The 25309-nt window shown below is 48.1% G+C and overlaps 1 protein-coding gene across 9 annotated transcripts in view; it reads left to right on the top strand.

Moving 5' to 3' along the window:
* PHACTR4 (phosphatase and actin regulator 4) overlaps window positions 1-25309 on the top strand; it is a 57393-nt gene that overhangs the window by 28492 nt on the left and 3592 nt on the right. For 2 of the 9 annotated variants that reach the window (XM_030290441.4, XM_030290443.4), the window contains exons 3-11: window positions 15282-15458; window positions 15892-15972; window positions 17939-18103; window positions 18232-18591; window positions 21507-22092; window positions 22702-22925; window positions 23375-23525; window positions 24132-24187; window positions 25113-25174. In XM_030290441.4, the coding sequence (XP_030146301.4) occupies window positions 15282-15458; window positions 15892-15972; window positions 17939-18103; window positions 18232-18591; window positions 21507-22092; window positions 22702-22925; window positions 23375-23525; window positions 24132-24187; window positions 25113-25174 (1862 nt within the window). Of the gene's footprint in view, window positions 1-1729; window positions 1885-1977; window positions 2034-7652; window positions 8000-15281; window positions 15459-15891; window positions 15973-17938; window positions 18104-18231; window positions 18592-21506; window positions 22093-22701; window positions 22926-23374; window positions 23526-24131; window positions 24188-25112; window positions 25281-25309 lie in introns of those variants that run through there. The other 7 variants (XM_072917843.1, XM_072917844.1, XM_030290445.4 and 4 more) reach the window with 7 other exon arrangements.

Genomic DNA, 25309 nt, shown 5'->3' on the forward strand with positions numbered 1-25309 from the left:
GGTTGCTAATGACAAAGTGTCTGGGCTGTCTCAAAGAAAGCACCCAGAGGATGTGGGGGCTGGTATAGCCAAGGGGCCACCTGGGATTTTGGACCAGTTTAAGTGCCCAGAGGCCAGCCAGCCCTGCTGTTGATAAGGTGACAGATTTGATGGCATTGCACTAGCCTGTAATTCCAGGGACCTCAGGGGATAATTCTCACAGCAAAGGAGTCAGCACCTTCCACAAGCTTTTTGAGATGGGAATTCAGCACAAGAAAAAATCCCTGATTTCAAACCCACCGTGCACAGAGAAGCACTTCAATATTTGTGTTTATATACCGTAACGTTTGTGTACCACACTGCTGCTGGTGCTCTGCAGACACAGGACGAAGGGAATGAGGTGAAATGAAGAATCTGGGATTGTGTGAAGGGTTGTTCCTGCAAGAGAGGGGAGTAACTCAGGGAGAAATAGCTTCCTACAAGGTTAGGATTATCTGTACCTTCAGAACTGTTGGTGTTATCTCATCTCTTGACTTCCTTTAATTATATGAAATGACCTTGACACTGTAAACAATTCCCATAGCATTGTCCCTGCACTCATGTGAGTCAGTGTGATGCATAAACAGTGTTTGGTTTGGGGACCCAAAGTTTTTATGGCTTGGGACACAATCCTCCTGTCTGGTTTTTGTGCCTTTTTCCTGGATGGCTCTTGGTGCCTGTGGCTGCCACCACCTTGTTTTCCCAAGTTCTCTTGCTACTGGCAGAAAATAGGAGCATCTGGGATTGGGATTTCAGGCTAAGGGGGCAGGTGGAGTGCTCTCATTTTGTTTTCAGCTCCTTTGGGCCTCCATAGTTATCTCCCCAGTTCCAAAGGAAAAGAAGGGGATGTTAACAGCACAACCCCAGCACCGCTTTATTCACAGTTGCAGCAGTGTTTTACTCATGTTTCCATCCTCAGCTGGCTGCTGCTCAGAGACACCTTGGTGGTTGAGCAAGGGTCAATATTTGGAATTGAGGTTCACTCCCTGTCTTGCTGATGGCTCTTGTCTGGGTGTGACCTGAGGTCTGGCTGTGCCACTGTTTAGGGTGGCCCATGGTAGATATGTGAAACATAATTTGGGCAGATGCACTTCCTAAGTGTTATCTTGTTCCTTAAATAGAGAATAAAGCTTGTATCAACATGAATCACAGAGTTGATAAACTGGAATGGTTCCTCTTGGAGTTGTCTTCTTGTATTGGGCAAATATTTCTCCACATTGTTTTCAAAGGCATATTTGTGCAATAGAAGGAGGTCAGACCTGTAATTACCTGTTAGGTTTACTCTGGCAGAAATGGCTTGTAAAAACATAGTACAATTGAAAGGAAGCTTTTAAACCTTCTCTCTGTGTGTGAACATAAAGCTGTGGTTTAAAATTTCAAATTTTGTGAGAGTTTTCAGTTGCAAGGGTACAAAAAGTATTTTCCTTGCTGAATTTAAGTGCCTCAAGTGAAACTGATCCACCCTTTCTTTTAATTCCTGAATTGTGCAGGGAATTTGGGTTTCTCTTCCAACTGTATCTGCGGGCAATGATCAGAAGCTGAGGTTGTGTGCCAGACTTGCCTTGCATTTTAATCAGGAACTCCTCGCCTAGTCAATAATTAAAGCAGAGCAGGTGCAGAAAATTGGGTGTTCCCCAAAAACTAGACCAAGGCGCTTTTGTAAGCTTCCCCGAGCAGAGCCAGGCGACTGAGGGGTGGGTAGGATGCCCTGGCACTGCCTGGCTTGTGCAGTAATTTGGAAAAAATGTAACTTCAGACTGGAGAGCTGGAGGTGTTGAAGGATAATTCGGATTATTGGTGCGGTGCGGCTGCTGCAAGCCCGTTGGGTTGGCAGAGTAAAGGTGTTTGCTGCAGTTTCAGCTTTGGGTATGAAGAGAAAATCCATTTACTGAGATTTTTGTGAAACGTTTAAAAGAGGAAACAACTTTTACAGAGTAATCTTGCTGCCTTTCTTTTCAGTTACTGTGTGGACAGAGAGGCTTGCAGCTGAAGTGTGACATCTTGAAGGATTAGAGGTAGGAAGAGAAATTGGGGATCATAAGCCTGTGGACCTTGACCTATACACTGAAGAGTAACTTAGAGTTAAATATAGTCCTGCCTCTTAGGGTTAATTGCAATTTAATCTGAATTTAGAGGTTTAATATTTACTGATATTTTTGCTGTTAGCTTTTGTTGTTTGCTTGCAATGTTGTGCAAAAGAGAGTTTCTCCCACTGGTTTTGTAAGTGGCATAGACGTACTTACTCTGCTGGAGGACTTGTTTACGTTGGATAATGCTCTGCACAAGCTGTAAAGCCTTAAGAGTTAGGTTTGTCCTGTAAGGCTGTTTGTGATGGATGTGACTGTGCAGCAGCCACTCTCTGCAGAAGAGCACTGTGTGCTGTGCTGGGCCAACTCTAAAAACTCCTGCTGGGCAGTGCTTTGGAAGGAGGGAATTTATTTTGATTTTCTTCATCCCCATGTTTTGAAGGGGGGACCCTCAGTTTATACATTTTTTGCTGAGTATCTTGAGTTTTTGCTGCAAAAGAGGGTTAATCAAGAGTTAAGCTAAATGCCATTCCTGTTTCTTCTCTAAACAATGCAATAATTAATGTTATTTTCTTCATGTTTTTGCTTAATATGTTCCTAATAATGTAGCTGGAAGTGGCAGATGGGTATCCTGCCTCTTAATGCTCCCCTGTCGGGAATACACTGATGCTTTGCTAATGCCTGATGCTTTGCTGGAATGTATCCTATATATGTGCTTCCTTTGGCTTCTGTCCAGACTTTCTTTTAATGCTGCTTCAAGGTGCTCCAAAAAGTTGTTCATCAGCTTTGGAGTTTCCCTTGCCTCAAGATGGCAAAGCCATGAATCACCATAGTGATCAAATGAGGGTTAGTCAAATTAGCCAAGATGTGACTGAATCTTTAATTTTGTCAAGATGGCATTCCTCAGCATTCCCTCACTAGTAAACAAGAAAATACTTGGCCTGTGTTGTAATTACAGGGAGTGGTGAGGAGACATTGATGGTGAGGCTTTTCCAGTACTGCCTAAAATTTACTTCCAGTGGAAGTTGTATTTTCCCCGGAAAACAAGGCTGGGGGGTATTTTTGCCTTAAGCTCCTCTGGGCTCAAAGCCCGGTTTAGTTTATAATTTTTTGAGCCCATTCCCTGTGACAATGAAGCGATTCCTTGTGTTCCAGCCAGCTGCTGTGACCACAGGGCTTTCCAGGGACATGGCCTCACCTTCCCAGAGGTGGGGCTGGAAATGCTGTCAGTCAGCTCCTTGGCACATCAATCTCTTCCTCCAGCTGTGCTTCATTGTGGTCAACATCTGGACATCTGTGGGACATGGCATGCTCACCTTCCCTGGTGCCAGCACATGGGTGGTGGCACCAAGTTCCTGACGAGCTGGACCTGCTGCTCTTTGCTGTCTGAGGTGGAGCACCATGCTGACTAACTGGTGGGGACACAGGGCCTGGAATGCTCTGGGAAATAGGAGTTTCCCTCTAGGAAATGTCACAGGAAGCATGAAGGAAGTCATGTGGTGTAGGAGCAGTTAGCTTCCATTTGAACCATCAAAGTCTGCAGGATGCAAACAATGTGATGCCAGCTGCCGTATAAATAACCCCTGTTCCACTTCCACAGCAGCTTTTCAGTCCTTTCAGGGGAAAGGAAGAGCGTCACGTTGTGCTCTTTGTTCAGGGTGACTCCCTGGCCTCGGCCGCCCCTCGCTCCGTGTCGCAGCACAGCCCAAAGGACTCACCTCTCTGGGCAGCCGCGGCTCCGACGTGGACATGTCAGATTTTTTCATTTTCTGTTCTTCCACAGCTGAAAACAAAAACTGTGGTGAAACCAAGCTGATGAGAGGGCTGAAGCACCTCTCCTGAGAGCAAAGGGAGCTGGGGTTGATCAGTCTGGAGGGGAGAAGCTCTGGGTGACCTAATTGTGGCTGTTCAGTACCTGAAAGGAGCCTGAGGAAAGGTGGGAGAGACCTTTACAAGGGCCTGGAGTGACAGGACAAGGGGGGATGACTTCAAACTGACAGAGGGTAGGCTTAGATGGGATATCGGGGAGAAATTCTTCCCTGTGAGAGTGGTGAGGGAGTGGAATGGGTTTCCCAGAGAAGCTGTGGCTACCTCTCCCTGGAAGTGTTCCAAGCCAGGTCGGACAGGGCTTGGAGTAACCTGGGATAGTGGAACGTGTCCCTGCTCATGGCATGGGGTGAAATGAGATAGACTTTAAGGTCCCTTCCAACCCAAACCATTCCATGATTCAACAAAACACATCCGGAGTCGTGGTGCTGCCGCTTTTTCTCCTCCCTGCCAGCCCTCCTGCATGAGGGTTTTACAGGGTGCATCTGCAATGAAAGAGTCTTAAAGGCCCTGTAGCTCTGCTGACTCTCTGGTGACGAGTTCTGAAGGAAAACGCCCAGTATCACTGGTTTTAAATAGCTCCATCAGCAGGGATGGGATAAGGCTGGAGTCCTTTTTAATGTTCCTGTGGCTGAATCATGGAACACAAATGTCTGAGTCACCGTGGGTGAATGTAGCATTTCACGTTGGTGTGAACCGAAATCTGAACAACACTGGCTTTATTAGAGGAGCTAATATTGTGCTCATGGCTCTCATTAGATTTTAAAATGAAACAATCCAGAAGAGTTCCTTTTACAATGTATATAAACAGATTATTAATATAGAAATGCCAGGGGTTTAATGGGATTTTGAGCTGGATGGAGAGGAAATGAAACTTCAGAAGAAGGCCATGTACCCCATGTTTGAGTGTTTACTGCCTGTTTTTTTATTTCAGCCATCTGCCTCTCCTTAAATCACATAAAAATTTCATGTAACTGGCATTTCTTCATTACTGTATTTTAAAAGGAAATACTGAAGGGACAATCAGGTGTTTCCCATTTTGCTCTCCTTTAGAAAGCTCTTTGCTATTCCAGCTTTTTCATCTTAAAAAGAGTCATCACCTGTTGCTGAGGAGTAAAACAATTGCTTTAGTTTCTTCTGGTTGCTGTGCAGCAAAGTTAGATGGTCTTTCTCATTATTACGGGAATTTTTACTCTTCCTTGCTTGAAGTGTGGGTTTTCCTTTATCCTGGGTGTCCGTGGGGTGAGGGCAAGTCTCTTTGTCCTGTATTTTTCCCCAGTGGTGAAACAAAGCCCTCTAAAAGCAGAGGGTTTCTTAGGAGCTGCTCTCATGCTCTGACCTCAAGCTGCAGTTGAGGCAGGAACATTTTTTGGCATTCTGTTTTCTGGGACAGAATTTGCACCTTTCCTTTCAGATGTGGAGCTGAAGGATGGACGGATGGGGTTTTCTGGCCATGAGTTTCATAATAAATAATGATGCTGGTGTTACTTTTGGGTTTGTGGTGTTTTGTGCATGTTGTCAGCTGTTTTCTGGTGTGGTTTTGCTTTCTCCCCCAAAAGAGGAGAAAGTGGCTGGTACTCCTGAATGATACTTAAGTCCAGAGCCAGCTGTGATTTGAAACACAGATTTGTCTCTCTTTGCTCCTTGAGCACTACAGCCCTGCTTTTCAGGAGGAAATATTAATGCTTCTGGTACAGCCATTGCCAAATCTTGCTATTCTCTATGTGATGGTCATTGAGGCCTGATGAAGGATACAGAAATGTAAAGGACTTTATTTCACAGCCTGGTGGGTTCCTGTGTAGCACCAGAGCCTGAGTAATTGTTGTGCATCTCTTGGGCTGCAGCCGCTGTAAATTTAAATCTGTTTATTTAAATACCTTTTATTGAAATTTAAGGTCATGTTTCATGTTTTACAAATGTAGAAATAAAGGGTCAGAGATATGATTGTACTACAGTGCTTTAACAATTTACCACGTGTCATCTGTTCTGCAGCAGAGCTTTGTGCACTTTGAATTCACAGCAAATGCCTTATAAAAGGCAGTGACTTTAATACTGTAGAAGCCAGGCAGGTCTAGAGGCAGCGTTCTGTAGCATTCCCAATTGTAGGAATATTTTTTCCAGACCTCCTTCCGAGCTGGGCAGCTGATTTACAGACTAGGGGAAATCTTCCTGCCTTTGTCTCTGACCTTTATGAGTCTCTGCCAGATGGCAGTGAATAAAAATGGCTTCCAAAAATGGCTTTTTCTTTGCTTCAAAGCAAAAAGTCTTCAATGAGGTGGAGCATTACTGAGATGAACTGGGATGTTCATTGCCCACAGTGAGAGCCCAAGCATGCAGATGCCCATGGTGGGAGTGGAGAAGAGCAACACTTCCAGGAATGTCCATGTGCCCTGCACAAGGGAGGACAGTGGTACTTGCTGTCCACCTCCAGGGCTCTGCTCACCCCCTGTCTGTGGGATGAGCGTCACCTGCTTGGCACCAGGCTCGAGGACAAGCACAACACATGTGGAGAAGGTGCACAAGTGTTCTTCTTCCTCCGACATTTCCACAGCTCTGCTTTGGATGAGGAGTGGATTTGCAAGTTGCCCAATGGCACATTTAGTGTGTTAATGGGGAAACCAAGAGCACCAAGGTTTTTGTGGTGTGTTTGTGGCTCAGGTGAGGTGTTACAGAATTTCAGAGCTACCCCTTGGTGTATTTTGGGGTATGTTTTTGTAGCACTGCATCCCCCACCCCGGGGCTGGGAGCAGCAATCCCATGGCATTTGCTCTGGGCTCTGCACAGCATTCATTGTTCCTAGCTGCACCAGCCCAAATCGACAGTCTTGGGCCTGGTTGTTTCGTGGAATAGAAGATTTTCTGATTGGGATTGCTGCCTGGGTAGTATTCAGTCATACTGAAGTCCTCTTCTTGCTGGCCCAACAAGGACAGGGACACAGAGCACTGCAGCAAATTCTGTTGCTGGGAAGTTAAAACTTCTCCTACATTGGGGAAAAACCAACCTAGATGTGTCACATGGGGTCAGGTTCCTGATTTTAATCCCTTTTATGCTGCAGCATATTCCTGTATATTTTTGAAAGTTGCTTTTCCTTTTTTCCTGATCAAGCTTCTGGACGCTTAAAAATTTTCCTGCTTCTCTGTTGTAGGGTGTATAGAGAAAATGAGCTGTAGGTTCACAGAAGTCCTAACCCAAATTATAATGATAAGTTAAGGAATCCAAATGGACATATTTAAACTTTGGAGAACTTTTATTGTGAGGCAGATGGCTGAGGGGGATGTTTGTTACCTTAACCATCAAGCTGTGACACATGAATAGAAACTATTACTTTCCTTGTTAAATTTAAATTTTCCATTGTTAAATTTAAATTGCACGAGAGGACATGCTTCCTGGTAACTTTAGTGGAGAGTGGAATTGCATGAAATTGTATTTTTATATTTGTCTAGATGCATATCAGCTCAGGCTGTCTTTGAAATTCCCTTTGCTCGGGGGTAATGCAGCTCCCACAGCACTTAGAGAACCAGCTGTCTCATCCGTGACTGCTTTAGTTTGTGTTTAGCTGGCACAGGTAGGCTGTAAATTCCTTCATTTCATTTTGGGAGGTGAAACCCCTTATTGTGTTGCTGTGCAGGGATTCTCCAAGCCCATCCCTGAGAAGAACACTCTGCTCTCCTTCTTGCTCCCAGCTTTTCTGTGTTCTTGCCAAGCTGGGTGCGAGGAGGGAGCGAGGGGTGTTGATAATTCGGATTGTGCAGCTCAGTGGCTGGGTCGTGGCTGGCTGTCTCCTCCCCTTCCTGAGCTTCGCCCTAGCCAGCTCGGCTCTGGAATGACAGGCATTCCTGCGAGAAGGGAGCTGGCACGGACACTTATTTATGAGGATAAGTGCCCAGCCATGGGGGCCGGGGAGAGCAGGACCTGTGCCGGACCATCGCACAGCGCAGCGCGGGCCTGAGAGCGGGATCGCCTCCCTCGTCTTATCCCAAGGGTGGATTTACCGCTCCAAAGGCTCAAAGGGTTCTCAGCGTGGACTTTTCCTCTGCTCTCCTCCCACCTCTTCCCGGAGAGCTGCTCTGAACAGAATCTCATGGGGCAGCCACACGTCTCGAGGCCGGTAAATCCAGGTGCTTTTGGTGAGTAAAGGGCAGAGGAGAGCAGGAGCTGTGGGGCTGAGCAGGGCAGTGGTGCAGGTGGAACGGAGGGGTTGGGAGGAGTGGAATGTGGAACTTGTGTAACCTGCGCCAGCTGGGGACAGAAACCAGAGAAATAACTCAGTTTCCTTCCTTTCTCTTACTGATTTCACATGCAATCCCTGTGCAACATGTTCTCTGGTCTCCGAGACCAGTGGTGACAGGCTCCGAGCTGCTGTTCTAAGGGACAGCCTGTGGCTGGCACAGATTCAGGAACACTACCTTTGCAAAGCATTTGGACAGTGGGAATGTTCACCTGCATGGGGCAGGAATCAGCCCTGAGAGTGAGCTGGGACCAAAGCCACCAAGAATTGCCCCCTTGTGGTTGATGTCACCCATCTTTTGGGGCAGCTATAGCAGTTTCGGGGGGAGAAGGGCTTGGCAATATTCTCCCTGCTTGTTTTCCCTCTCCATTGTGAAGTATCTCAGTAACAGACTGGAGAAAACACAACTGCGTGAAGCTCCAGGAGCAGCCCCACTTCCCGAGCACTGTGTGGGGTCAGTGTTACTCCAGGTCTGGTGTGGGTGCTGTTCCCAGCACTGCCTATGAGGAGACTTTCCACATCCCACTGTTGCCTTTCTCCGCTTGCTGTTAACTGGCTGGGCTCAGTTGTTCACCTTCATCTCTAAAGTGGAATTTTCTACTTTTCAGAGGAGAAATGGACATTGTCAGACAAAGATCACCCTCAAGATACAGACTGTTATTTTCATTATTTTTCAGTTCTATAACTTTGGCCCTATCAGGCATTTCTAGGGCTCAGGTGAAACCAGTGATTGTCTTCCCCACCACCAGTTTACTCCAGCTAGTCTGGTTCAAGAGTTGCTAAAAATAAAGTGTTAGAGAGAGTGGAAGGGAAGTAAAACTTCAGTTGTCTTTGTACTGTGGAGATTAACAGCATCTTGTGCTTGGATTTATTCACTGTTAGAAACTGACCTGGTCAGTCTTGGGCTCTTTCTCTCATCAGATGCCAAGAGCAGTGGTAATTTCCAGGGAAGTGGGATTGCTGTAGTGATACTGTGCTTTCTGGAGACTGGGGCCAGCAGACCTGGTATTTCCTCAACTGCTCATTTGCTCCCTGAAGTCTTTTTTTCATGGCTCTCACAGTTCCTACTGATTAAATCTGGAACTTGAAGAGATGGTTCGTGCAATAACTGTGTCAGGATGCTGTTAAGGAGAGTCCTCTGAAGATTATGGTGATTAGAAACATACAAAACACATGGAAGCTGAGGGCTGGGACTGATTGAGGCTGTTTTGTGACCACAACCTTTCATTCCTTTAAGGTCAGGGTTCATGTCTTCCCTGGATGATTCAGGAAAACACATACCCAAGTTTTTAAAGCTGTTCTAGGGCAGCTTAGAAATATTTACCCAAAGTGCTTTTTGGATACTTTTAACTCAAAGAGTGCTTTTTGAGTTGTTGCTGTTTGCGTGGAAGCTTCTCAGATTCTTGACTGCTCTGCTGGACACAGCATGAGGGGAAAGGAGGCGTTGGGGTCTTTTATCTCAGAAAAGGACTGGGGCAAAGAGCCCATGGGAGTGCGGGGAGGGTGATACCTGCCTTCTCTTAGACTGCTTCACCAGCCTTTGGATGTCTGTGGAAATGTCTGGGGGAGAAAAGCAGCTTGTTCTCAACCTTTTCCTGGCAGCTCCATTCCGCAGTCCTGTCCTGGGGCTCACTGACCCTACATCGTTAAAGGACTGTGCCATTTTCCTCATGAACACTAAAAATCAGTAGTTTTTCTCCCAGGTATATTCAGGATAATACGAACTGTCATCATCTGAGACGCAATCCTTTGATTTCTTCACAGCCTTCAGCCTTGCTTTGTTGTGATCTTGGACTTGGATCTGAAGTGATTTTTAGCTTAAAGCAAAATTTCTCCATAGCCAGGGTGACTTCTGAAGGGTGTGTGGCCTAAGATAAAATAGTTTAAAAACTCACCAGGATTAATTCTGAAATAAGCTGCACTAGATCCAGGTTGGGTTTAATTCTTTATCGCTGCGCATCAGAGGTGCCTCTATTCCATGTAACTGCTGCAGGTATCATCCACGTTAGAAATGATCCTTAATGGAAGGAATGTTTTTTAGTTATTCCTGTTGGTCCCTGAAGTTCCTGCTGTGCCTGTTTCCAGGCTGGCAGTGCTTGGCTCTACAAAACAGTATTTTGGGGCTTGACCCCCAAAGATGGGGATTAACTGTCCTTGCTCGCGTGGTGACTTTTGGTCCCTGGCCCATGGTGTGACCATTAAACCATGACATTTATAGGTGGGGTTCCTAAGGGCCAGCTGGGATTTGCCTGCTGGGGTGTCCTCTGTGTGTGGTCAGGGTGTGACTATGTGTGGGGCTTTTAATTGACCCCATGGATCCTGGCTGTGCCAGTTTGACCCACCGAGAGCAGTGGTGGAAGTGAAAGCTTCACCCTGTTTAATGGGAATGGCAGCCCCAAGCCTGACAGGACGTTCTGGAGCAGAGGACACATCACCACAGCCACTTGCTGAGGGTGGGAGAGACCAAGTGTGGGTCTCTAGCTCCTTCCACTGAAATGGTTTCTCTGTTTTGGAAAAAAAAAAAAAATTACTGGGGTCACTCAACACGACAAGATGCAGTGGAAAAGGAGCTTTTTTCTGCATGAAATTTAACTGCAAGACTTGAGCAAAAACATGTCTGCAGGGGAGGGTTGGAAGGACCAGGTGGCCAGGCAAACCAATAGGGAATTGCATCCCAACTTGCTTGGCATTGCTGGAGCTTCCTGCCGCCTTGTGTGCTCGGGCTGTGCCAGTTTTGTGACGTTTCCCTAGATGATTTCAGTCTAAACATTTTGGGTTAACATAAATCTGCTCTTTTAAACAGCTCAAATTCACCTGCTTGTTTGGCTAGAATGGGATCAGAACAGCTTAAGTGTTTGGGAGAGCATATCTGAAAAGGCAGGAGGCTCTGGCTGGGAAGCAGCTGGGGCATCACGCTGTCCCTGGACCAGCTGGATTCTGAGCTCCAAGTGTTCCAGGCCATCTCCTCTGGGAGCGTCAGGCAACATGCTGAAGTTGCAGCAGATATTTTATTCCTGATTTTTGCTCAGCCAGGAGCGTTTAGCGCAGTATCCAGCTGTCAGGGTGGGTTCTGTGGGGCTCTCCCAGCTCCAGGGTCGCTTTTCCAAAATGTGGACTGCTCCCCTTCCAGAAGGGTTGAACAAGGTCCTGATTTGATGTGCCAGGGACCTGGCACTTTCGGGACCTGCCAGCTGAGAATCCTTTGACCTGCTCATGAGGACTCTGCTGGCTTTGCCCTGGGCTGTGTGACCTCATTTAAGCTTTTCCTGGTATTTAAAATGGGTTTTCCAGCCTGGCACCATGGTGAGGATGAGGCTGGTCTCCTGGATGAAGCCTTGCTGTTGGGCCAAGGTCAGGTGAAGGTGTCAGATTCCTGATGCTTCCCACCCTTCCCTCCAAGTCCGGGTGCTCTTTTTTTGCCCTTTTTCGCTCCCCTGGCATGGTGCTGAGGTTCTTTCCCGGTTTTCCAGTGCATGACTCGGATAAGGAAGGGTTTCCCCCTTGCATTGCAAAGCAGCTTAAGGACCCTCCTGTACCTTGTAGAGCAGAGCAGGAGGAGGCACAGCCTCAGCAAGGTGGATTCTCTGCCTTCACAGGGAAGAGATGTCCTCTCTGCACCATTTCATGGAGATTGGAGCTGGAAGTGGGCTGTGAATGGAAGGGAAGGTCCATTTTGGTGGGAGTGTGAGCACTATCTAATGTGAACAATCACTGAACAATAAGGTTGTTTGAATGCAGATCTGTAAATCTCACCTCCAGCTGCTGATCCACCTCTCATTAGTCCTCAGTGTCATAATTACTTCACACAGACTGCTTTAAATGTCTACATCCCTGTGGTAATTGGAGAAAGGAAAAGGAAGAGTGCTGTGGAAGGACTAGACAGGCTCTCCTGTCATCTGCACAACAGGACAGAATGAATCCCAGTGAGGATCAGGGAAGGAGTTGCTTCCCTGGCTTCAGTGTGAGCAGTGGGCTGGAATGGTCTCAGAGTGTTTAGTAACATGTCAAGTTTTATTCTACACAGAGCAAAAGGGTGGTGGAAATGATTTGGACAGTTCTGTGTTCTAGTGTGTATGTCTCCCCCTCTTGCCTGGCTGCTTTTGGGCATGGAACTGATGGCAAGCTAACAAAATCAAGTGTTTCCGTGTTGGACAACACCTGCCTCTCAGCAGGAGCCTGAGCACTGGAACATGGCTGAGTAGTGAGGCAGAGAAGCAGGACCAGGTGATTTGCTCTTGATGTGAAAGTCTTGTGAAACCTCCTGTGTTCACCTGCGTGGTTGCAGCTCTGGCAGTGAAGCTCCACCCTGGGAAGGTATTTGCTTTGACAGCCGGGCCTGGGCTACAGGAGCTGCTGGAAGAAGTTCTGGCAGGCGTATTCACATGTGGGTTCTCCCCACCCCATCTGCTCTTAGCTGCTCCTCCTTTGGAGGTACCATGTGTCTCCTTTTGGCCGGTCCTTTCATGTCCTCCCTGGTTGTTCGGAGGGGACTGTGGCAGGGAATGCTTGTCATTCTCCTTCTAACTGGAAATGGAGACATTCCAGGGTGCTGAGGGCTCTTCATTAATTCCTGGAGCTGATGGTTGAGTTTTCTTTTAATAACTTACTTTGCTTAGTGCAGCACTCTGACATCTTGGGTGGTAGGCAGCACATAAGTGACATTCCTCAGAGCAACTCAGGGAAGGGGTAGACATAAGGCAAGCTTGGTACTGCTGCCTTCAGCACTGTTCTCCTTGGAAAGGTGAGGGAAGTGCCTTTGGTGACACTTGGGCTTCAAATTCCATCTGCAGCCTGTGCTTGGCAAGCGCTCGTGCCTGCCTGGTGAAGTTTGGGAATGCTCTGATGAGCATAGTGAATACTGCTTGTTAAAATTGCATGTACAACTCCAGGGTTAATGCTCTGCTCTCTGAAGAAAGTGCCTCTAAACATGCAGACAATTCCTCTTGGGTTTCTGGGAGCTGGAAATGCCTTTCTGCCCCCCCACTTCCATCCACCCTCCATCCCTGTAGAAAATCACACATCAGTGTTGCCACAGTGTATGTTATTTTCCACCCAATTTCTCTCCTGTTATGAAGTCAGGGTTGTTGGGTTTTTTTCCTTTTAAAAGTATCTCAGATGCTGAATTGATCTTGCTTTCTCAAACAAATATTGGCTGACGTCAACTTTTGACTGGTTCAGAGTGAGGGACTTTCTGTTATGGGGCTGATTTAAACAAAAGTACAACCAACAGGTAAACAGTGGCTCAAACACTCTCCAGTTTCCCTCTCTTGTCTTCTCTTCCCTGTGTTTGTGATCTTCCATTCTGTTTGTGCTCAGACTGGAAAAGTGGGGTCTGTCCTGCAGTGACACAGTGATAGCCTGTCCCCAGCCCTGTGGCACTCAGGAGCCCATGGCTGTGGCTGCCTTTCACACTCCTGGGATCTGAGCTCTCCTGCTGGGAAGCACTACAGGGTTGCAGGTAGAGCTGCATCAAATAATGAATTCCTTTTTCGTGGGGTTTTTTTTCCCCCCTCTCTGTCCTGAACATGTTCTTCCCTATGCTGACAGGAATCTGCTTTTTCACATCAGGATGTGTATCCTCCGTGGGGGTTTGTTGGATACAGAAGATACATTATTAGCTCTTTGTCCTATGTGTGAAGCTGCTTTCTCCTAAATTTTTTTTTTCCCAATCTCTGAGTCTCAGGAGATAGGATTCTTGGCTGAACTTTCCTGTTACTTGTGGGGCATTGCCTGTTCTGCAGGCACGTTACACAGGCTTGTCTGAAGTTGACTGAAAGGACTGTTGTGCTCCCAAGCTCCACAATATCTGACTTGGAGGCTCCAAAAGAAGACACCTGAGTGCAGTTTGCATCAGGACACTCCAGCCTGCTGGGCATGTCTCTCTTCTCCATAGGAGCTCTGCAATGCTCCTGTCTCTAGTGCTGAAGCTGAGGGATTCTGGCTCTGGAAATCCTGCCACGGAGTGGGCACCAGCTGGCTTCACTTAGCTTGTACACATTGACTTGTTTTTCTGCAGGCAGTGCTAGATTCTGCTCATTGTAAGTGCTTCTCTGTGTTCCATCAAATACCCCAAAACAGCAACATCATGCAAGGCAGGATCAACAGTCCCCAGTTTAGTGTTTTGTGCCCTGGTTCTGCTTCAAAAGTGGGGTTTTTTTTGAGTTGGGGGTGGGTTTTTTTTGTTTGTTTTTTTCACGTGTCCCTCCCCGCCTCCGTGTCCTTCTTGTGCTGTTCTCCAGAGACTCCTGTGCAGTAGGTGGAGCACAGGCCTGTATTGTGTTGCTTTCCTGTGGAGTTGTTGCTCTTGGCCAGCTTTGCTGCCCTTATTTATAGAAGGAAAATCAGAGAGGGAAAAATCTAGCATATCCAGCTGCTGGAATGGGTCTGGTGATTTCGGGGTGCAGACAGTTGTGACTGTCAGCTCAGTGGGCTGGAAGGTGTTTGTGGTCATGAACTTGTGTCCAGCACCAGTTGCTTCCAAATGAAGATGAGAAAATGTAGGGAAGTGGTTTGTGTTCATGGGCAAAGCTGTGACACTGCACATTAAATTAATATCTGAGGGAACTGGGGGGACTCAGCCTGGAGAAAAGGAGGCTCAGGGGGGACCTTCTCACTCTCTCCAACTCCCTGACAGGCAGGTGCAGACAAGGAGTCAGGCTCTGCCCCTGGAGAACAAGGAACAGAACAGGAGGAAACAGCATCAAGTTGTGCCAGGGAAGGTTCAGGCTGGACATCAGGAGGAATTTATTAATTTAAAGAGTTGTCAGTCCCTGGCACAGTCTGTCCAGGGCAGTGGTGGAATCCCCATGCCTGAAGGTGTCCAAGGAACAAATGGATATGGCACTCAGTGCTCTGGGCTGATGACAAGGTGGGGGTTGTTCACAGATCGGATTCAACAATCTTGGAGGTCTTTTCCAACCTTAATGATTCTGGGGTTCTGTAATCTTTGTCTCATCAGAAAGGCCCTTAGCAGTTTCCCTTTGTCCTGTTTATGTTGAGATGTCCACTTGTGTCCCCCTGAGCTGATGTGAGGGCTCAGTGGAGCCACAGACAGAGTCTTGCTCCCTTTTCTGCAGGAACGTGTGCCACCATTCCCAGTGTGGGGTGGGTTGGTGGGAGGTGGGAGCAGTTACCTGCAGCACAGAAGTAATTCTTTATTCTTTTCCTTCTTTTCTGTGCAGCTGAAGAGGTGGATCACGCCCCAGGTGATGCCAGCATGGGGGTAGATGTTTTGGAATCAGGTGACACCACACCCCCTACAAAGAGGAAAAGCAAGTTCTCAAGCTTTGGCAAGATTTTCAAACCCTGGAAGTGGAGGAAAAAGAAAAGCAGTGACAAATTCAAGGAGACTTCAGAAGGTAAAGTGACAGGGGCTGGGTGGGTGTCCCTTCCTCAATCCATCTGAGAAGGGGTTGCTGTCACAAACCTGAGTGCTGACATGTGCAAGAACCAAAATGGGACTTCGGTGATGGGCTGGCACCTGCAGTCTCTCCAGAAACACCTTGCCATGGAGCTGTAGTTTCAGACAGATTAATTCCTTTCTTTCAAGGAAGCTCCTCAAGCAGCTGTGGGGAGGGAGCATTTGTTCCACAATCAGCAGTGCAGTGTGAAATGCAGGTCTGAACATGCAGTTCCTTCTCTCTCCTCTTAATTCATGCAAAACCAGTAAAATTTGAAGCCCTTTTATTTCCTCTAGAGAACATCTTTAAAAGAAAAAAAAAAAACAAAAAAAACTTCTTGAACTTCAACCTTGCCCTGTTTTCTGAGTGCCTTTTTTCAATTTAATATCAGTTTTAGAACGAAAGATTTCTATGCGAAAGCCAAGAGAGGAGCTGGTAAAAAGAGGGGTTCTGTTGGAAGAGCCTGAGCAGGGTGAGTCTGCAAAAGAACTTCTGTCTGTGTCTGTGTGGCTGATCTTCTCTGGCCAAACCTCACCCTTGGGAGACAAATGCAAGGGCTTCCTGCTGAAGTGATTCCTGTCTGCCTTACCCTTTTCAGTGCTCTCTCTTGTCTGTTTTCCCACCTGGGAGGAAGGCAGCCTGCTCAGGGAGGAAGATGGTGCTGAGGAGGTGCAATGCCTGTCTGGAACACCTACCTGCAGGGAGGGAGGGCTGTGCTGTGGTCACTTCCCATCCCGTCCTTCTCTGTGTTCTGCTCCAGATACCTTGTGCTGTCCTGCCAGCCTCTGCTGTCACACTGTCACTCACCATCTCCTGCTGTTCCAAACGGGAGAGGTACTGCCCGTGGGGCTCAGGCGGGGAGAAGAATCAGGAATGGGTGAATTCTGAGCTGCTCGGGTAGGGGCATATCTTCCAAGAGATGCTTCATGGTAGGGTGTCATAGTCACCACTAGGCTTATTAGAGTTTGTGCTGCTGTCTAGGAAGTCTTACTCCCTTTTCTTTCATCTTTGATGTCTCCAAGTTGGGATCAGGCTGCCAAAATAAGTTGTCAGATCACCATCCACTCACCTGGCTGGGATTTGTGTGATGTGGAAAAGTGGTGAGGAAAGCTGGATCATACTGTTCCTGTCTCCCTTGCTAAAAACATTGGATAACCAGAGGCAGTTGCTGCCATAAAAAATCTGTCTCATCCCTTGAGTTTCAGCCCTGGCTAGGGAGGAAACTCCCTCTTGTTGCTCTTTGTGCCTGCTGCATTTCAGGAAAGGGCAGTGAGTGAGCAAGGCAGTACTGTCTTACCAGCTCCTCACAGGAACCGAGGCTGTTTCTTGTGGAAAAGAAATCCTGGGAAGCTTCTGAATAACACCAGGTTAGGGAAGGGGAGGTAGTACTTTGGAGGGAGAGGAAAGGTGAGGAGGGCAGTGGAATAAATGATCAAAAAATAGAACAGCAGATTTTGCTGGGGTCTAGCAACTGGAGAGCATGGATGCCACACACTCCAATTCCTTCAGAGATGGCAGACTGAATTGAAAAATATTTTTAATCAAATGGGTGATGTATTTATTTAGGTTTTCTTGAGTTGAAAATCAGTCCAAATGGGCAATTTCCCCTTAGAGATGGATGCTGAGTCTTTTTTTGAGAGTCATACTGTCAAAAACTTGTCCTGTCAGGGCATTACCAAGAATGGTGGAGTATTTCCTCATGGGGATTAGGAGTTTCAGGACCCTCAGTAGCATGGGTTGGATTGGATGGGGACCTCCAAAAAGAGGTCTTGCTTTTAACACTGGGAACCTCCATGTTAGGATTTGTAAAAGCAGAAATAGTCAAAGTGAGCTACACGAAATTCTAGAGCTGTGTCATTACATCTGATTAAAACAAAGGTAAATCTGGAAGTCTGCCTTGCTGATGTTTTGAGTTGAGCAGTGATTTTTGTGCCAAATTCAGGGTAGAAACAAGGAAAACAAAGGTGCTTCCACTAATCTGAAGACTTTATGAAAGTCTATTACTGCACGTGCAGTAGATGACTCGGCTCACGTTGGAATCTGCATTGCAGCAGGGAATTGGTGTCTGCTCCGTGATAGAGGGTGGGTACAAAAGCTGCTGGAGATCTGACTTCACTTACAACTTCCTTGTGCTGCAGCACAGCACTGGGCACACTAATTGTAACACAAGAGCAAGGGAAGGACAGGAAGAAGAAAAACCCTTGCTAGCACACAGTGCTGCGTGATTTATTCATTGATAATGAAACCAGGGGCTCTCGGCTCCAGCTGGTTGGGTTGCTGTGCTGTCCTGTGCAGAAGGTGGCTGAAGACAAGCTGTTTCAGAAGCCAGAAAGAAGTTGATGTGGCTCCATGGTGGTTGAGTCAGCTCAGCCACCTCTCCTCTCCCCTGCCTTCTGAGTGTTTTCTCTTTGCTTCCCTGTCCACCCGTCCCCTTGCAGATGGTGAAGAGCCAGAGAAGCTGAACCCACCTGCACTGAAGAATGGCCACACTGTCCCCATTGGGGGCCCTGGGGTGTGTAAGCTGCCCAGCCAGGAGGAAGAGGCCACAAAGCCATCCAGCCTTAGGAAGCCTTTTCCAGTGGAGGAACCAAAGAAGAGGCAGGGTAAGAAACCCGATGTGTGCAAAATCAGGGCTGCACATTCTTCTGTAATGAGTTTTGAATTCTCATCTGATCCTTCCTACCCTCAGTAGATCCTCCAGTGCCTTAAACTGAGCTGCCTCCCTTTGCAGGTTCCTCCAGCAGCCACCCTGCGCCTGAACTGGACCCACCTCAGGAGCCACATGTTCCCAGACAACCTCTGCTTCCTCCAAAAAGACCTCCCTCCACTTCCCAGGAGGCAAACGAAGTACAGGCAAAGGATCCCATACCTGCCAGCAGCACTGCAAGAACTGCCCCCTTCAGCACAGCCCCCATGGCAGCAAAGACAATCAATTCCACAGTTGCCCCTTCCCCAGCCCCCAGGACTCTGCTTCCTGCTCCTGCCAGTGCCAACACTACTGCTCCCACCAGTACAACCAGCACAGCTCCTGCCAAGCAGCCTCCCGTCCCTCCTCCCAAACCCATCAACAGAAATAGCAACTCACTAATAGGTAAGTGACCCCACAAACTGGTTTTTGTACCTTGAGATATTCTGGAGCCACTGCTCCAAGAGTCTCTTCCCTTTGTAAGGGAAGATTTTTAGTTGCATCAGAATGTCTGACCATCTTTCCTAAAAACAGTCCAGTTGGGACTCAAATCTGCCAGTGTTTAGCCAGGACACACGCGCTCTGGGAACAGTGTAATTACTGGAGTCTTCTGCCATGAGCTATCCAGTGTGTTCCCAACAGCTCCCTGCAGGAAGGACTCCCTGCCTGCCTGTTCTCTGTCGGCTCTGAGACAGTGTCTCAATGTAGATGCTTCACTGGGGGCTGGGATTCAGCTGGGATTGGGGAATGGTGGATGAGGTTTTGTGGTTAGTGACAATTCCTTCTTTCATCTGCTTTTAGAGGAAAAAAAACAAAACCAAAACAAAACAAACAAAAAAAAAAACCAAACAAAAAACAAACCCAAAGAATCCACACCCCAAGCAATGTCTGGTGTGGCTGTCACTGCCAGGCTATGTGGTTTCCACTTAGGGCAGAGACCAGAAGCTGGTAGGGATAATTCAGACTTCCCTGGTTATACTCGGGCTCTTCCTCTAAGGTCTGTTGCTGGGCTATTGACATATGAGTCTTGTCCCTATATCTTGTCACATGGATAAATCATCTCAACTGTAATTTGAACTGAATCTTCCCATTTAGGAAATGAAATATTCTTATCTTTGTAATTTTTCTAAGCAGAAGATTTGTCAAGAGTTTCTTGAAGCTCATTTAATCTCTGTTCTCTGTGGGAGTTCTGGGGATCTTAAAGATGCAATTTTGAGAGTTGGTATGACTTCCATGCAGCAATGGCCTGTTGGCACTTCAGGCATTTCTTTCACAGACACCTCCTAATCTTTGGGCAGGGTTAGCAGAGGTTAGCCCAGATCAGGAGGGAGGCTCCTGGGAAGATCAATCTGACAGGTTTGCGCTGTTACCACAGAAACTGGAGGCATTACCAAGGTGTGGTTTGAGAGGCAGTGCTGGATGTGCAAGTTGCCATCTGAAATAGCCGACGCCACTGCTTTCAGTGTGGACAGATTGCTGTGCTCTGCTTGGGGCTCACCTCGCTCTGGCAGGTTTTGCAAGTGACCTTGGTATGGTATTAACAACCCTCATGTGCCAGACCAGCTTGATTAGCCTGACCATGCTTGGGCACTCCATGAAATACCTTCTTGTTTTCTTTAAGCTGCTTGCACACACTGCAGGTGGCATTTGAATTATGCCCTAGCTCTAATTAGAGGAGGTACTTGTGGAAGAAAAAATGTGGCTGAAAACAGCAGTGTATCCCATGTGTTTAGAGCCATCCTGCCTCTTCCCAACAGCGTGGGCTGGGCTGGGAGCAGCTGAGGGATGTGCAGGGGAGGAGGAAAACCAGCAGTTCTCTTTTGTCCCCTGGGTATGAACGAAGATGTAGAGGAGGCTCCACAGCCCTCTAGTCTGGTACAATGGAGCTGGAGCTGTGGTGTTGCTGTGTGAGCCTAGTGTTGTCACTGTTGTTGAACAGCCTGAGTGGAATTGGCTTTGTGAGCTCTCCATGGGTCTTTGGTGCCTGCTCTGAGTGCAGGGGTGTTCTTCTTGTGCCACTGTTACAGCCTGAGGCTTGGGGGGGAGTTACTGTGCAGGTCACCCCTTTGTCTGTCCCCAGGATGCTCATTACCTGAGCAGTTCTGTTGTCTCAAGCAGCAACTTCCTTCTGCCACCTCCTTTCAAATTTTGCTCCTACCCGGAGGTGCCTCAAGCCTTGTCCTGCCAGGCTTGAAGCTCTGCTCAGGAGACACTGGAGTCCCTTGGGCAGGAGCTGAGGACACTCTGTGTTTTACACAATCTGGTCCTTAATCTACAAAGGGAAAGTCTAAAAATGCTAAACATCTCACAAATGTGCCCACCTCTCTCCAGTTATGTGGCCTTATCTTGGGAAACTCTCCCACTTGCAGCACCCTCTCATGGTGTCTGCACCGCAGATTCCCCCAGCTCTGTTCTGTCACTGTTCCCTGCTCCAGGGAAATGTGTAGCAAGTCTCAGCTGCTTTAGGCAAAGCCTCTACAAGCCCCAGAAGCCATGGATGTTAAAACCTGCAAACTCCTAAAGCAACAGTCTTTACTGCTGCAGTTTCCCTAGGAACAGCGTGGGGGTTTGAGGATCCTGTGACTGCCCACTGCGGGCATTTTTCATGTCTCTACTTCTTCCTCTCTTCTCCATCAAACAGCAAATATTTAAGACTAAAGGCTTTAGGTATTTTTTCAGAGTTTTTCTAGTTACTTTGTAGTGGCAGATGAGTTTATATGGGGCTTGAGGAACAGAGTTCAGAGGGAGTAAAGGAGAACCTCATCCTGAGGAGCTGCTGGCAGTGGGGTGTTTTTGGGCTGGGTCTGATGGATGAACACAAGAGGGAAAGCACACTGATGCCTGCAGCTGAGCTAATTTTTGCCTCTGAGCAAAAGATAAGACTTTAAGACTTTTTGAGTCTTCCCAAGAAGTTCTTTAATGTGCAGGGGAGCCGCTAACACGACTGGGGTGTCCTGGATGTCTTGGATTCCTTTTATGCTGTAAATACAGCCATAAAGTGCCCACATAACTGCATTCCTGGGCAGGCTCCTGTGCTGTCTTTCAAGGGCTGGTGCCATTTTCTCTCTCTCTGAAGCAGCAGGATGCACAAACCTGTCTCAGCCTGCTTGGTTTTGGCTGCTCTCCCGAGTCTTGCTGCTGGAAGGACAAACTAAAGCCTTGAAACCTGGCTATTTCTAGTATGATACTCCAGTAAAAAGTAGCAGAGAATGCTTAGTCCAAGGCTCTGAGTGCATTGCCGTGCTTTTTCCACACCGGTGAAGGTTTTATCTGGAAAATACCCCGTTAAACATTGTGGCTTTTGTGGTTTTTATTTTCAGTTGAACTTTCCCAAGTAATGACCAGTGGTACAGCCTTGTCCAAGCTTTCCCCTCCTCTCCCTCCAAAGAGAGGCCTCCTGCCTAACAACACGTCCGAGGCTGTCACCTCTAAGCCCCCTAATGACAGGACAGTGACAACGAGTCGCCCTGCACCGATTCCACTGCACGTGACCTCAGCTTATCCACCACCTTCACCCTCGCCGCCGCTGCCCACCCACGTACCCCCTGAACCTCCACGCGTGGCCCTGCCCACCTCCACGCCTGTCCTGGACCCACCGTGCTCCCTGGACCTGCCCAAGGAGACTCCTCCTCCTCCCCCTCTTCCTGAAGACTTCAGGCCCATGGAAGTGTCGAAGAGGACGGCAGAACAAGGGTTTGGTGAACCCCACGTGCTGCCTCGCCTGCCCCAAATCCCACTGCACATTCGTATCCAGCAGGCTCTGGCCAGCCCTCTGCCTGTCACCCCACCCCCCGAAGGGTCCCACAGGGCTCACTCGTTGCTCTTTGAGAACGATAGTTTTGGAGAAGACAACAGCACCCTGGGCAGGACAAGATCCCTGCCTGTCACCATTGAGATGCTCAAAGTGTGAGTACCTCCTTGTATGTGTGTGGCCTCTCCCAGCTCCTGCAGCGCTGTGATGGTGGGGATGGCTCTGGGCAGGGCTTAGGTCTCTGCTGAACCCATTTTCCCTGTTGGCCAAATCTGTGTTTCAGGCTCTTAAGAGCCAGAGTGTCTTCCCCATGAAATTACCCCTGGCTTTGGGATTTTTATTGCTCGCAAAGGGAAGTGGGTTCCAGACTACAAACACAGGCTGATGCCAGGAATCTAGGCCTGGACTGCCTGTAACTGCACCAAGACCAAACAAGGTCCTGGATTCCATCTATCTGTGGCCTTCATTAGCCTTTCATTTTGCTAAAATTAGTGGGAAAAAAACTGTCTTTTGTTATAGCAGAGCTGAATCTCCAAGTCACAAAGTAGTGGGGTCAGAGGGCGGTTTGGCTCTGCAGAACCTGCCTCTGTCACTTCCTTGGCCAGAGCTCCCTGTGCTTTGAAGAGAGGTGGCAGCGCAGGATCCTGCGGCGGCTCTTGCACCTCTGGGCTTCCCTGAGGAGAGCTAAGGACGTATTGATTCTAGGGATATTCTGCAGGCCCTGTGCAAAGTGTTCAGAGGTGTAATAGCCTGCTTCTCGTTAGTCCAGACGATGAGGAAGAGGAAGATGATGACCAGGAAGAGGAACAGAATTCAGGTCGTCATGTGTATATTGGAGATGTGCCATCTGTCACAGTCATCCCCAAACTGGTACCCCAGGTCCTCCCGGAGGAACAGGAAGGAGACGAAGGGATGAGCGACTCTGACTCAGAGGGCCCCATCCTGTATAAAGATGATGAGGATGAGGAAGAAGATGAAAGCCATAACAGTAAGGTTTTGACGTTGCAGTCATTTTTATTGCTCTGCTGAACTCGTGCCTGGCTGCACTGAGATCTGGACCAAAGTATTGGTTCCCACAGCACCTCAAAGCAGCTGACTCTTGGTTGCATGATGTAGCACATGTCCTCTTGCCTTGCTTTTTCCAAGGCTCTGCAGCCAAACCTGTGCAGTCACCTGCTGAGTGCACCCCTTCAGTTGCAGATGGCTCCTGTGACAGCCTGTGCTGTCCCAGCCCCTCAGGTAGGACAGCATTAGGTGAGCATGTGGTGTCACACGAAAAGTGCTGGCTGCTGTGCAGTGAGTGCAGAGCTTGGGAAGAGCAAGGAGAGAGGACAGCTCTCCCTCAGGAAGAGCACAGCTCCCAGGGGCACAGGGCTAGGATTGCTGTGGCAGGCTCGGTAGCCCAGAGTTGCATCCTGTTGCTCTCCCTCTCCACAGGCACACTGGCCAACAAAGTGAAGAGGAAAGACACGCTCGCTATAAAGCTGGGGAACACAACTGCACCACAGGAGGAGAAGATCATGTTCCCTCGGAAGAGCAAGGAGGAGTGGAATGAAATCCGTCACCAGATTGGGACAACGCTGATCAGGTACAGAGAGTGATGAAGATCAGTGTGAGCTGCTGGCACAGTGTGTGCCGAGTGGGATTGCACAAAGTTGGTGCCTTGTCCAAGCAGCTTGTGCTGGAATAGGATGGGTGGTTAGGCAGCTGGAGCAGGGCTGGGAGGTTGTGTTGCTGTTCTTCCTTTGTTAGAAAAGTTGTGAGTTCCTCCTGGAGTTGAAAAACACCCCCTGACAGACCCCTGTTTCCAGAGGTTAAATGAACAGAGAGGGGAAAATCTCAAGGATTACAGACATGTAAAACACAGGTGTGGATAAAAAGGTGTGGATGGATGCAGGGTGGGTGCTGGTGGTGGATGAAGCTGGGACTGGTGGCAGTCCAGGCTCTGCTGTCTGAGCTCCTTGCCAAGCTGCTTCTGAGCTGGAGAGCCCATAGCCCTTTCCAAAGCTGTGCCAGTGGCCAAGCAGCTGTTTGACAAGAGCATAGTGTAAAACAGAGCAGCAGTGATCCTCAGTGGTGAGTGAGGAGTGTGGAGGAGGCTGTCTAGTGCGCTGAAACCAGGCAGTTTTATCCTTCATCTGCTACTGATGAGTGACCAGATACAACAGTCTGTACTTGTCACACTTCTCTTCAGGCGATTGAGTCAGAGACCAACTGCAGAAGAACTGGAACAGAGGAACATTCTTCAGCGTGAGTAGCACTTCTCTGCTGGTCCTAGAAATACCATAAGTTTGCCTTTAACATCTTAATGTATCAGGTGGGGATGGTTTTAAATTGAAAGATATTTAGATTAGATGTTAGGAACAAATTCTTCCCTGTGAGGGTGGTGAGGCCCTTGGCACAGGTTGCCCAGACAAGCTGTGGCTGCCTCATCTCTGGAAGTGTCCAAGGCCAGGCTGGACAGGGCTTGGAGCAACCTGGGACAGTGGAAGATGTCCCTGCCCATGGCAGGGGGTGGAATTGGGCAATCACTGAGATCCCTTCCAACCAAACCCATTCTGGGATCATATGATTATGGACAGAATAGCTGTCCCATGCCTGCCAGCTCAGAGGAGAGTGTGTGGGCTGGCTCAGACTCTGCTGTTACACAGCAAGGACTGTGAAAGGTGTTTTTGTTTGGGTTGGACTTCTGTGTTCCAGACATTACAGCACTGGCCTGCATGATCTCTAAAGCAGCAGTGCATCACAAAGTCAGGACTGTTTCTCTTGGCCATATCTTGTTCTGCAAGAGTTTTAAATAAACATGTCAAGGAAATGGGATTGTCAGTTCAGGAAATTTCCACTTAAAATATTTATCTGTGCTGTTATTTTCTTTTAAACTATAATGGCTTTATGAAGGAGCAAGCTGCACAGTGGCTTGGATGTATTTTGGCGATATGGACATTAATCGTTGAGGTGAATGACTCATTGGTGCTGGGTAAGGGGCTCATTTGCCCCGGCCAGTTCAGGAGATGACACAGGGTATTGAGTGGCACTGCACTCTCTGCCTGTCCTAAGCCTTCAGATCTGTAGATAATCTGGTCCAGCTCAACACTGTCCTTTGTTCAAGTCTAGAAAGCACTTTTCAAAGCCTGATGCTTACATGAAAAATGGTTTTTTTTTTTCCCCTTGGCAGCGAAAAATGAAGCTGACCGTCAAGCTGAGAAGCGCGAGATCAAGCGCCGGCTGACCAGAAAGGTACTGCTGGCTCCCACGGTGACGGCCACCTGGCAGGGCTGCTGGGCATGGTGGCAGCGAGCACGTTGTAGGTACCGTGCTGTGGGCGAAGTCACAGGGCTCTTGTGTAAGTGTCCCCAGTGCCCTCGCACTGCA

This window comes from Taeniopygia guttata, chromosome 23 (genome assembly GCF_048771995.1).
Source record: "Taeniopygia guttata chromosome 23, bTaeGut7.mat, whole genome shotgun sequence".
In the NCBI taxonomy this organism is placed as follows: Eukaryota; Metazoa; Chordata; class Aves; order Passeriformes; family Estrildidae; genus Taeniopygia; species Taeniopygia guttata.